General features: G+C 38.7%; 2 protein-coding genes across 2 annotated transcripts; both read right to left on the bottom strand.

Annotated features, from left to right (window-relative positions):
- Positions 1-7,672: 7,672 nt before the first annotated feature.
- Positions 7,673-9,770, bottom strand: LOC121763866 (3-hydroxy-3-methylglutaryl-coenzyme A reductase-like). Its single transcript, XM_042159955.1, has one exon. It carries the CDS (start codon positions 9,542-9,544, stop codon positions 7,871-7,873), a length of 1,674 nt encoding a protein of 557 aa, XP_042015889.1. The 5' UTR covers positions 9,545-9,770; the 3' UTR covers positions 7,673-7,870.
- Positions 9,771-10,869: 1,099 nt separating this feature from the next.
- On the bottom strand, positions 10,870-11,298 carry LOC121764358. Its single transcript, XM_042160393.1, has one exon. The coding sequence runs from the start codon at positions 11,296-11,298 to the stop codon at positions 10,870-10,872; it is 429 nt and encodes a 142-aa protein (XP_042016327.1).
- Positions 11,299-12,354: the final 1,056 nt, after the last annotated feature.

Raw genomic sequence — 12,354 nt, 5'->3', positions numbered from 1 at the left:
TAGTTGAAAATTTATTAGTGGAAAATGAGATGTCACTTAAGAGATAAATATACAATAAATAGGTGAGAATATTTTTGGTTGGTGACAAAACATGCATTTAGTAATTTTTGTTACAAAATTTTGCTCCTCCAAAACCTTGAAAACTGCGATAGAAATGCTTCAAGTGCAATGTTAGAGTTGCATTGTACACCAAAATGACGATGACAAACTTTCGCAAATATTGAGAGAATAAATGGTTCATGCACGTCTGATAAGTAAATGATACATTTGTGAGTACAAGTGTTATCGCCAAGAACTCAAAATGGCCTTCATGAGTTCCGAACGTTGTTTTGTAAATATCCTTTTATCTCATCCGAATTTTGTGTAATCCAGATCTCAAATCAAGCTTTATGAAATGATGTGCAACACCAGCTCACCAAACAACTCGTCGATGTAGGGATGTGAAACCTATCATGGACTGTGGCTGCATTTAGTGCCCTATAGTTGACACACATGCAAGAAGAACCATACATTATGCGGATAAATAAATACGGTAGAAGAAAAAGCAATTTGGCTTAACTGAATTGTGCTGTGCAAAAGCATTTCTTTAACTTAGTTTCTATATTTCCAATTCTGATAGTAAGGATATATGTAAGGCCTCACATTTAGCCGCACTTTTGTACGACAAAAAAGTGATACTTTGACTTAAAAAGGCCTATGGGAAGGCCCACCAAAGGCTGAAATATGGTAGAAAACATGTGCAACAATCATAATTTATAATAGACTTAAGATTATGCAACTATATGTTATACAAATATTGAATCTTCAAAGCCTTTGTTCTCCCCATGTTGATCCTTCGATTAGCAGTCTATGTACTCATGATTCGAGACCGAGCACAATAACGTGGTGTGTGATGCTAAATGATATCATATGATACTCAATGATATCTTCAGATGCTAAACTATCCTATGATGCTAGATGTTATTATTTGATATTGTCCGAAGTAATTTATTTCTTTATATGTTGATAGTTGATAATGTGATTATATGGTTGATATACGTAGAATTTACATGGTTTTAGATAGTAGTTTCGCAAGATTTGATCACATTTTTTCTTTGTTTGGCATGATGATAGTTGTTTCTGTATTAAACATATTTGATAATTTTGTAAAGATTATGTAGAAAAAGGTTCCAAAATATGTATAAAAGGCAGAAGGCAAAACTATAAACAAAATGGATGAATCTAACTAAGTCAGCAAGTCGTCTGATTTGCCTCATGTGCCAACCCAGCGGCTCGCCAACTTCGCAGGCACAACCAACCCAGCAACCCGTCGGGACTTAAGGATGATTGCATAATAGATGCGGCAACTCACCGAGTTAATCCCTTTCACGAGACTGTCGACTGCCAGTTTTGCCTCATGTTTGTTTTCCACATGACTTTGGCCCTAGGTATTGACAAACACGGATTTTGCATGTTTTTAAGGACTAGATTTGACTTGTTTTAAATGTCAATCATGCAAATTATGTTCTTAAATTGCATATGTTATACATTTGGTATTTTTGACGTGTTTGTTGATAAATGATAGAAAAAGATAGAAAAAGGTGAAAAAAGGCCAAAGTGCAACAGCCTCTGTTCGAGCCCATTCTGCCAGCGATTTTGAAGTCCAGTCAGTGTTTACTACATGCCATTCTCTTTGTCTTCGAAAGAGCTTCGCGTGGATATCTTGCATGTCTCAATCGGAGTTCTGTGGAGAAAGTTATGACAATTCTACGAACATTGCGCAGTGCTGTCAAAGCTAAACGGAAATTAGGCGAAAATTCAAGGAATGAAGAAATTATTGCCCAAATCCCTCCTTTTAATCGCAGATTCGAAAATATTATATTTTCAATTAATTGGAGGATACTTTTTACCATTCTAAATCTTTTTCTAGCTTATAAATACCCATAATCTAAATTATAATCTTCATCTCAGAGCCTCCAATCCTCCCCCTCTACACATTCTTCCATTCAATCTTCCATACATAATTCATCCATCTTCCATTGGAGCGGAGCTCTGCAGATCCAGGCAAGAAAAGACTGAAGATTGAAGATTCAACCTTGGGTTTTATCAATTTCTTTCATGTCTTATACTTTTATTTTTATTTTTACTACTTGTCTATGAGTAGTTAAACATCATTTGTAGTTTTTTTGGTGAAAACTATTATGAATATGTTTTTGATTTATTGAATTGAACCTTTTTCTAGCTCTTGTGATTGTTTTGCTTGTTCTTGTGCTTTTATTGTTATTTTGTTTGGCCAACTTTAGAACTATGTCCGTCTAGCTAGATTAATCGAGAGATAGCTAGTTTTACGTGGTAAAAAGAACGAGTACAACACATAGGTATATCTGCACTCGAGAGAGGGGACCCTTTGTGAGGGCTTGAGTCTTAGGAACTTAAGGAGTTAGAATCTAATCTATTGGAATGAGACTTTGATAGTTAGAGTCTAATCTACTGGATAAGTGCACTCGAGAGAGGGCTTATCTGAAAATCGCGACTTTCCTAATAATCCTGGAGACACATAAAGGTAAAGGTTCTGTGAGATTAATCATCACTAGGTCGTAGTAGTTGGATCCTAAAACTCTACTTTCTTTAGCCTGTTTGTATTATTTTTGTTTTTATATTTGTTTATATTTATGTCTAGTTTATAAAATCAAAACCCAAAACTCCGTGTCTCTAGATAGTATATGACGCTTAGTATATGATAGCCAGTTGCAATCTTATTCCATGTGTTCGATATCTCGGTACTGACCTTTAGCTATACTAGTTCTACCCTGTAAACTTGCAGGTATTTTTAGTGCTAATAAATAGTGCATCAAGTTTTTGGCGCCGTTGCCGGGGAATATTATTGCTTTAAGTTGATATTGTAGAACGGTTGATAATACTAATTTGGAGTGTAATATTTTGTATAGTTTTGTTTTTATTGTTTTTATTGTATTTGTTTTGCAAGGTGCACGAAGCACAACAATGGATTACTCTGCGCTCCTATGGAAGATGCAATTATCTGCTACAACATTTGATACACTCCGTAGAGCGTGGGTGAGATATAAAATATGCTTGCTCTCTTATTTTTATTATTTTTTTATTACCTTTAGTTTTCTCCTCCGTAGAGCTGAAGTTTTTCTCCATAGAGCTTAAGTTAAATAAAAAATAAATAATAAAAAATTCTTTTCTTTAAACTTTTTTTTCCTTTTCCTTTTGAATTTTTCCTTTTCTTTTTTTTTTCTTTTTCCTTTTTTAAAAACTTCTTATTCTTCGTTTTTTTAAGAAAATCTTAAAAAAAAGTAGAAAAACTAGAACCTCCTTCCCCCTATTTTTATTTTATTTTATTTTCTCCACATAAATCACTCACACACACTTCAAATTCACATCACTTAAGCAAATTCTTTGTACTCTACCAATTATTCAAGTGCTTAGCTCTCAATCGACACAAGGTACGTTCTCTTTTAATTTCTGAGCTATGATCTTGAATTCTTTCATTGAATGACTTTGTTGTTGATATATATATATATATATATATTGGGAGTTTGGATAGGAGTTTGATGAGTGACGATTTAATTGGGATTTATTCTTGGTGAATTTGTGAGTTTTTGGATATTTGCGAGAAATAGTTGTTGGGTGTGCTTGAGTATGTTTGATCTTTGGTGGATGAAAATTGAATATCACTTTGGCTTGATTGTTGATACACATAGTTCATGTTCATAGCATTGCGAGGCTATTTTATCTTGCATGAATTGTGTTTTTAGGAGCTTAAATTGTTTTGCGTGATCTTGGTCTATTGTTGAAAATTTTTGCAATTAATTGGGGGATAGAGAAGATTACGGAGGATGAAAAATGATCATGTTAAGGTAGATAATTTGATTTGCATATTTTATGCCTTGATATGATTAAAGTTTAGGGGATTGCCACATGTTATGCATTGTACTCTACTATAATTTTCTTCATTCTATGCTCACATTGCGAAATTGTAGATACATAATGCATCCCAAAGAAAATCCCGAGAATGGGGGATATTTTATGAGCCTCAAAGAACGTCAAGCTAAAGACGTTAACCAAGCGCTTGTTGGGAGGCAACCCAACATTGGTATCTTTTTTTATTTAGTTTGATTTGTTTTCTTAGTTTACTCACGTCCCTGCCGACTTTACAAACTTATTCTTAACTTAGTTTTGAATAAGTTTGGGGGATGAAGTGGTGGACCGTGAGTTTAGTTGTTTTTGCTTATTTTTATTAGTTTTATTTTATTTAATAAACCCGAGGTGAATCTTGTAATGAACATAACATAGAAAACATAGAAATACTCATGTTTAGGGACATCAGACCGAGTTGCCTATGATAAAAATTTTGTTTATGTGTTGGTTGAGTTGACTTGATACATTGATTTGAGAGTTTTGTAAAAAGGTGTATAATTAATGAATTGCTTGTTTACCTTGAATCATGCTTGTACCTTGTGAGACTTGAGCTATATGTTCTTTTTTGTGTGATTTATCTGCATTCATGTATTTGTTTCTAGAACTTGCTCCTAGTCTGCCTAAGTCTATATAGTGTTTAAATGATAAAAGAGGACATTAGGCCATCATTCTTAGCTACTTTATATATCCAAATTTATGATCTTATTCAAAATATTTTTCCCTAGCTAGCCACTTTGAGCCTTTAAAGCCTTTTTCTTTGGAAGCTAAATAAAGGGGAATATCCATACGCTCTTTGGTGAATTTTAGTTTATATTTTGTGAAAAGAGTTGGAGAGATAAGGGATAGAAAGAAAAGTTGTGTGCTTACTTGTGAAAAGTGCATAGACACATGTGGTTTGAATGGCATATTTGGTTGTGCATAAAAGGGGAAAAAAGGATGTACAAAACAAAAAAAAATAAAAAAAAAATCAAAGGAATCTGGGAAGTGAGAAGAAATTTAGACAAAGTCTAGAATTTACTGAGATTTGAATTGTTGGTGGGGTGCTATGTATGATGTAGTAGAAATTGATCACTTTTGCTATGTTTGGGTTTAGTTACTTTTTAGCCATATTTCCTCACCTTATCAATGAGCCTACATTATAACCGAAAATAAAGACCTTTCGGATTTTTTATTTTAATCACATAAAGTAGAGGATGGATTAGACATCGAGCAAGCCTATGGTAAACTTTGCATGTTGCATGATCTGAGAGCATATATTATTTACCTTATACACTTTGAGAGTGAGTGATAAACACACTTCTAAACACTTGTGAGCGCATGTACTTCAAGGTGATCAACGAGCTAGTAATGAAAATGCACTAATAAGCTTTGCTTGAGTTGATTTGTATTTTTGTCAAACTCTTTATTTCTTGTTACAATTTTTGAGGCAACTATGAAGTCTAGTTCTTAGCATCCGTGTTTCTTTATTAGTTTTTCTCTTGTTTTGTTTGAGGACAAACAAATAATTAAGTTTGGGGGAGTTGACAAACACGGATTTTGCATGTTTTTAAGAACTAGATTTGACTTGTTTTAAATGTCAATCATGCAAATTATGTTCTTAAATTGCATATGTTATACATTTGGTATTTTTGACGTGTTTGTTGATAAATGATAGAAAAAGATAGAAAAAGGTGAAAAAAGGCCAAAGTGCAACATCCTCTGTTCGAGCCCATTCTGCCAGCGATTTTGAAGTCCAGTCAGTGCTTACTACATGCCATTCTCTTCGTATTCGAAAGATCTTCGTGTAGATATCTTGCATGTCTCAATCGGAGTTCTGTGGAGAAAGTTATGACAATTCTACGAACATTGCGCAGTGCTGTCAAAGCTAAACGGAAATTAGGCGAAAATTCAAGGAATGAAGAAATTATTGCCCAAATCCCTCCTTTTAATCGCAGATTCGAAAATATTATATTTTCAATTAATTGGAGGATACTTTTTACCATTCTAAATCTTTTTCTAGCTTATAAATACCCATAACCTAAATTATAATCTTCATCTCAGAGCCCCCAATCCTCCCCCTCTACACATTCTTACATTCCATCTTCCACACATAATTCATCCATCTTCCATTGGAGCGGAGCTGTGCAGATCCAGGCCAGAAAAGACTGAAGATTGAAGATTCAACCTTGGGTTTTATCAATTTCTTTCATGTCTTATACTTTTATTTTTGTTTTTACTACTTGTCTATGAGTAGTTAAACATCATTTGTAGTTTTTTTGGTGAAAACTATTATGAATATGTTTTGATTTATTGAATTGAACCTTTTTCTAGCTCTTGTGATTGTTTTGCTTGTTCTAGTGCTTTTATTGTTCTTTTGTTTGGCCAACTTTAGAATTATGTCCGTCTAGCTAGATTAATCGAGAGATAGCTAGTTTTACGTGGTAAAAGGAACGAGTACAACACATAGGTTTATCTGCACTCGAGAGAGGGGACCCTTTGTGAGGGCTTGAGTCTTAGGAACTTAAGGAGTTAGAATCTAATCTATTGGAAGGAGACTTTGATAGTTAGAGTCTAATCTACTGGATAAGTGCACTCGAGAGAGGGCTTATCTGAAAATCGCGACTTTCCTAATAATCCTGAAGACACATAAAGGTAAAGGTTCTGTGAGATTAATCATCACTAGGTCGTAGTAGTTGGATCCTAAAACTCTACTTTCTTTAGCCTGTTTGTATTATTTTTGTTTTTATATTTGTTTATATTTATGACTAGTTTATAAAATCAAAACCCAAAACTCCGTGTCTCTTGATAGTATATGACGCTTAGTATAAGATAGCCAGTTGCAATCTTATTCCCTCTGTTCGATACTCGGTACTGACCTTTAGCTATACTAGTTCTACCCTGTAAACTTGCAAGTATTTTTAGTGCTAATAAATAGTACATCAGGTATGAATAATCTTGGCACGAATCCCAAGAGAAATGACACAAACGCTCTCAAGCTATCCCCTGAGCAGTTTTAGCCTAGAATTTCTTAACTATGTCTCCTACTTACTTTGAGTCAAAGAGACATCAGAATTAACGCCACTACTATATTAAGAAGTTGCATGCTAAATCACACAGATAAAAATAAAATCCATAAAGAAGAATTAAATTGCTTTTAATAGGAAATTCATCGTCTAGAGAATAAAAATTCAAACAATTCATACTACAAATTAGGAGCAATACAAAAATTGGCCACATATGGCTTACGAATACCACCGTCGACAAATATTCAACTGGATGAGATAAAGACCAGTTTCAATTCTCTCTTTTGTGGATCCCTAGGGTTCTCTATTCGGCAATGTAGGAGAAAAATAAAAGAAGAGAAAAATATGATGGAATGGGAGATTGAACAAAAGATGCTAATTATGACCCAAAGGACCCTTTTTACAAATGTGAAAAAGGTCTATATCTGATAGGATTTGAATTTTGAAGTCTATCTCTAGTAGGAAAGAGATTGGGCTTCGAAAGACAAGTATATTTCTAAATCCTGATTTTCAGCAAAATCCTATTAATAGTAGACCTCACTGCCCAACTTTCGTAAACCAACCATAATTTTCTCTATCGAACTTTGATTGAGCCGTGTGGAGTACCTACATGAAGTTCTTTCGAAGATGGAGATGTTGATGGTCTTATGAAAGCATTTAGAGATCATATAGATACTGTCTTTCATGCACGGAGGGACTAATTAACATTTTATCCAACACAAGAGTGGTTGTCAAGTTTTATGGAGTACAGGAAATTCCCAAAATGTTATTAAATCGATAGAGTTCCTTATAGACAACAAGAAAGGCCAATGACACATTTTATCAAAGAATAACTGGTTGAATAGAATCAACAATTGAAAAAAGAAGAAGATCTAAGCTAGTATTTGATTGAGATTGTTATTGCATGAAAACAAGAGTCTCGCTAATCTATTTCTTTCATCAACTCAAGACTTGATATTAGCAACATCTTTATTAGACCTGTTGTACTTCATATGGCTCTTGACTAGTTGGCCAGCTGCGATGGCAGACATGAGAGACAATTCTCCTGCAAGAACTGAGCCGGCGACAATGGTGGCCAAAAGGCGGGCGTTGGATCCAGGAGCCTCCTTATTGGCTCCCTTGACACCGAGAAGATTGAGGCAAGCGGACTGAGAGGCGAGTTGAGTCCCACCACCTACGGTCCCAACCTCAATACAAGGCATGGTGACAGAGACGTGAAGGTCCTTGCCATCGTTGACAGCTTCCATCATGGTAATGCAGTGGGAGCTCTCAATGTTCTGTGCTGGGTCCTGTCCGGTGGCTATGTAGATTGCAGAGACAATGTAGCTAGCATGAGCATTGAAGCCGCCAAGAGCTCCAGCCACGGCGGAGCCAGTGAGATTCTTAAGCATGTTAAGCTCCACCAAGGAAGCAACATCAGTCTTGAGCACCTTATTGACAATGTCTCCTTGGATTACGGCCTCACACACAACTGACTTGCCACGCCCTTCAATCCAGTTGACCGCAGCAGGCTTTTTATCGGAGCAATAGTTTCCAGAAATACCCATGACATCCATATCAGGGAACTGGTTGGTAAGGAAGTCCAAGGTGTTTTGAACACCCTTAGAAACCATATTCATTCCCATGGCGTCGCCCGTGCTGCATGAGAATCGAATGTAGAGATTCTTGCCAGCGACGGCGCACTTGATGCTCTGCAGCCTTCCAAATCTGCTGGAGCTGTTGAAGACAAGGGAGAGGGTCTCAAAATTAAGAGGATCTTCAAGGAATAGCTTAAGCTCAGCAGCCCTCTTGGCAGAGCCGAATCGGACGACAGGAGCCCTTGTCATGGCGTCTCTGTAAAGGGAGCTGGTGGCCCCTCCAGAGGCATATATAGCCTTGCACCCTCTGTTGGTGCTGGCTACCAAACAGCCCTCAGTGGTGGCCATTGGAACCGAGTACTCACATTCATCCAACAACAGTGGCCCAGCAATGCCCACTGGAATCTGCACATACCCTACTGGCATTTCACAGCACTGTCCAAGGATCGACTCGTAATCCAAGCCCTCCAAGGGCAGCCCCTCTAGGGATTTTCCTGTGATGCGTTGCAATGCCTCACGGCGGATGGCGGCCGCACGGCGGCAGTCTCCCAGCTTCGATTCTAGGGCATAAGAGGGGATCTTCCCCTCCACCACCGACTTGATAATTTCCTCGTCGTCGGCGCTAACCTCAATCTTCTTACAAATCTTAAGAATATCATCATCGGATTTGGGAGCGGCAGCGCAGGGGAGTTTCGGTGAATCCTCTTTCACCATCACCTGCTCGAATTCTTCCTCCTCGTCTGGAGCGCGGGGAATGATGATGGACTGGACGAAGCCGATGCCGACAAGGTAGATGAATGAGGCCACGAACGTCACGATGGCTCCAATATCAGAGAGACTAACCACGTGGAGAGGTGTGGAGTTACGGATCTTCTCACGCCACCGGAGCAGCAGAAAGTATACCACCGAGAAGAATACAGTGAAGAAGAAGGCGTTTGTCAGGTACACCGGTAGCGATACGGCGTCCGATGCCTTGAGGGATGAGGACTCATCAGCGGTGGCGGATGCCTTAGACTTTGACTGGCGGAGGCGGCCTTCCATTTTTGAGTAATTAATGTTAAACTTAAAACTAATAGAACGGTGTTAGTGTTGTAGAGAAAGAGAGTGCAGAAAAGGAATAGACTGCACAACTCACTGCTTGAATTGGAAATTTTTGGTGTGGATTGAATTGAACTGAATGCTTAACGATGATGTATTTATATGATGAATTTGATGGTCAAACGGAAGGTGCGGAGCTATTTTGCGAAGCCATGAAAGTTGTGCTGCAATTTGTAGTCTTTAATTGAATTTTGGGTGCGAATGAAATAAAATATTCGGTGTATTGAACGTGTAATCATGACTAATTGTTTACAGAATGGTCAAAAGGAAGGTGCTGTGATGCTGGTTCTGCTCGCAAATGGAATTTGATGAATATTCAAATGCTTTAAAGTCCATTCAATCCGCGGGGGTCCATTATTTTCAAAGCAAGTCAGTAACTGATGTAGTGAGTCCAGTGATATTGCCGCAAAAAAGGCGATTCTGTCGTCTCGGCGGCCCGACATCATATAAGAGGGTTCAATCAGGATACACGGTAATCCGTTATGGGGGAGGCCTAACCCACTGGGGACCAGAAGCCCATCTTCCAAGGCCGTTACAGGGAAGGCCGTTACAGGGGAGGCCTATGAAGTCTACTTACCATTTATTGCGAAAAGTGAAAGTGGACAATTAATTGGGGGATGGAGGGATGAAAATGGCAAAAGTGGACAATTAATAGAGGATGAAGGAAGTATTACATTTGGATGAAGATACAAGATTTTGGAAAATGTTGTTTTATATGTTAAGTGGAGAGAAGATATATTTTTATATATCAATATAAGAGAAAACAAATGTTGTTTTATATATTAAGCAAAAAGAAAACATATTTTTATATATCAATTTCTAATAAAAAGTGAAACAGAGTAAAAAAGGAAAGTATAGCATACACTTTGAAGTAGACGGAATATTATTTTTATTCTGTCTTCTGCAATATAGTTTAGAGTCATTCAATTAGTTAATTATTTTTAGATTGTCGCTAGATGGAATATTATTTTTATTCTATCTTCTGCAATATGGTTTAGAGTCATTCAATTAGTTTTTTTTTTTTAAAAAACACCCGTTGTAGGCGGGGGGTTTAGGCAGACCCCCAACCTGTGAATAAAACCGAAATATAAAGTTCCAAAAATATGATCTTAGCCCAAAAATGACTATGATCCAAAAAAGGAGCATGAAAAAGCAAATCGGAGTTCCCACAAGCCGGGAACCTCCATCCTATCATCAAAAAGCTATGAGCTAAATAAACAAAAATGAGGAGCGAATAAAACATAAAGTGACCCAACATGTGACCAGGGTCAATCCACATCTCTGCGGCGGAAGCGGAAGTTAGGATATCCCAGCTGGTCCATCCTAACCAGCGACTTCAGATACCGAGGCGCAGAGATTGGATCATAGTAAGTAAGGGCAGGGGTCTGAACCCCTCTACCTGTAAGGAAATCGGCTGCCCGGTTCCCTTCTCTGTAGATGTGTGAGAACCGAACATGCCGCTGAGAAGTCATGCTCCGGATCAAAGCCATGTGATGTCTAAGATCCTCAGCGCCAAGCTGTCCAGTTGACATCAAGGTAACCAGAGCCGCTGAGCCAAGCTCAATCCAAATGTGTGTAGAAAGCTCCATAGCCATCTCGAGACCCCGAATCAGAGCCAACAGCTCCGTCTCAAAGCTCGATGATGCGGCTATCGGAGCGCAGAAGTCCTCCGTCAGAGCCTTGCACCAATCCTCCATCCCCCACCTCCAGTGTCGATGTAGAGAAGGCACCGTCAGTGTTTAGCTTCACCCAAGGGGCATCAGGGGGATGCCATAGGACCATGAATGACCGCAGAACACGCTGTCTGGGGGAGATAGGCATGAAATCAACCGACAACGAACATCCCCTCTAGTGGGTCGTGGTGATCTTGCCGGCCAAAACAAGCACATGCAGGTGGTGAGTGACCTGCCAAATAACATGAGATTGACGAAAAGGCCGACCGCCATGCTTGCAGCCGTTCCTCTCCGTCCAAAGAAACCAAGCAATCAAACTGGGTACAAGAAACCTAATATGTAAGGCGGGCGCCCTCTGGAAAGAGGACCTCCGCCAGTGACCTAGTCTAAGTGCAATATCAGTGCTCGTGTGAATCGGTGTGTGCGAGGAAGGAAACCAGGCATCGAAATACTCCCATACAGAAATCGCCGACTGACTCTAAAAAAAGACATGGCTAAGAGACTCGACCGAAGGAGACCGACAACACTGACACCTAGACGCTAACTCAATCCCCCTCCTCAGCAACTTTTCATCCACCGGCAGCCTACCAAACAACAACCTCCAAATGAACACCGAGATGGTAGGGGTCAACCCTTGATTCCAGATAAGCCCAAAAATCTCCCTCTTTGGCAGTCTAGTCCGGATGCTCTCCCAGGCAGAGGTCACAAAGAACTCGCCATGGCTAGTCAGACTCCATCGCCTCACATCCTTCGCCCCCAACTCGATCGGCGTGGCTCTGATCTGTTCTATCACATCTAGAGGTACGCCAAACCTTAAAGATAAACTATGTAGCATATCCTCATCCCATGCATGCTCATGTCAATATGATACAACGGCCTGAGATTGAGGATGATCATTTCCCGGGACGCACAAACTCCGGATGGGGCTAGCTAGCCCCAAGCCAGACATCATCCCAGAAGCTGATCTTCCCCTCACCCAAGGACCAACGAATATAATCATGCATGTATGACCAAATACGACGCAAACGATTCAGTGGAATATGAGATCCACTACTAAAAGTAAAATATATTTCTTAACAT

This window comes from Salvia splendens, chromosome 14 (assembly GCF_004379255.2).
Source record: "Salvia splendens isolate huo1 chromosome 14, SspV2, whole genome shotgun sequence".
In the NCBI taxonomy this organism is placed as follows: Eukaryota; Viridiplantae; Streptophyta; class Magnoliopsida; order Lamiales; family Lamiaceae; genus Salvia; species Salvia splendens.
The sequence above is the reverse complement of the archived record's forward strand: the minus strand, read 5'-3'. Positions and strand labels throughout refer to the sequence as shown.

Excerpts from the sequence above, each read along its gene's own strand:
- LOC121763866 (XM_042159955.1), bottom strand. The coding sequence starts at position 9,544 with ATGGAAGGCCGCCTCCGCCAGTCAAAGTCTAAGGCATCCGCCACCGCT.
- LOC121764358 (XM_042160393.1), bottom strand. The coding sequence starts at position 11,298 with ATGGAGGATTGGTGCAAGGCTCTGACGGAGGACTTCTGCGCTCCGATA.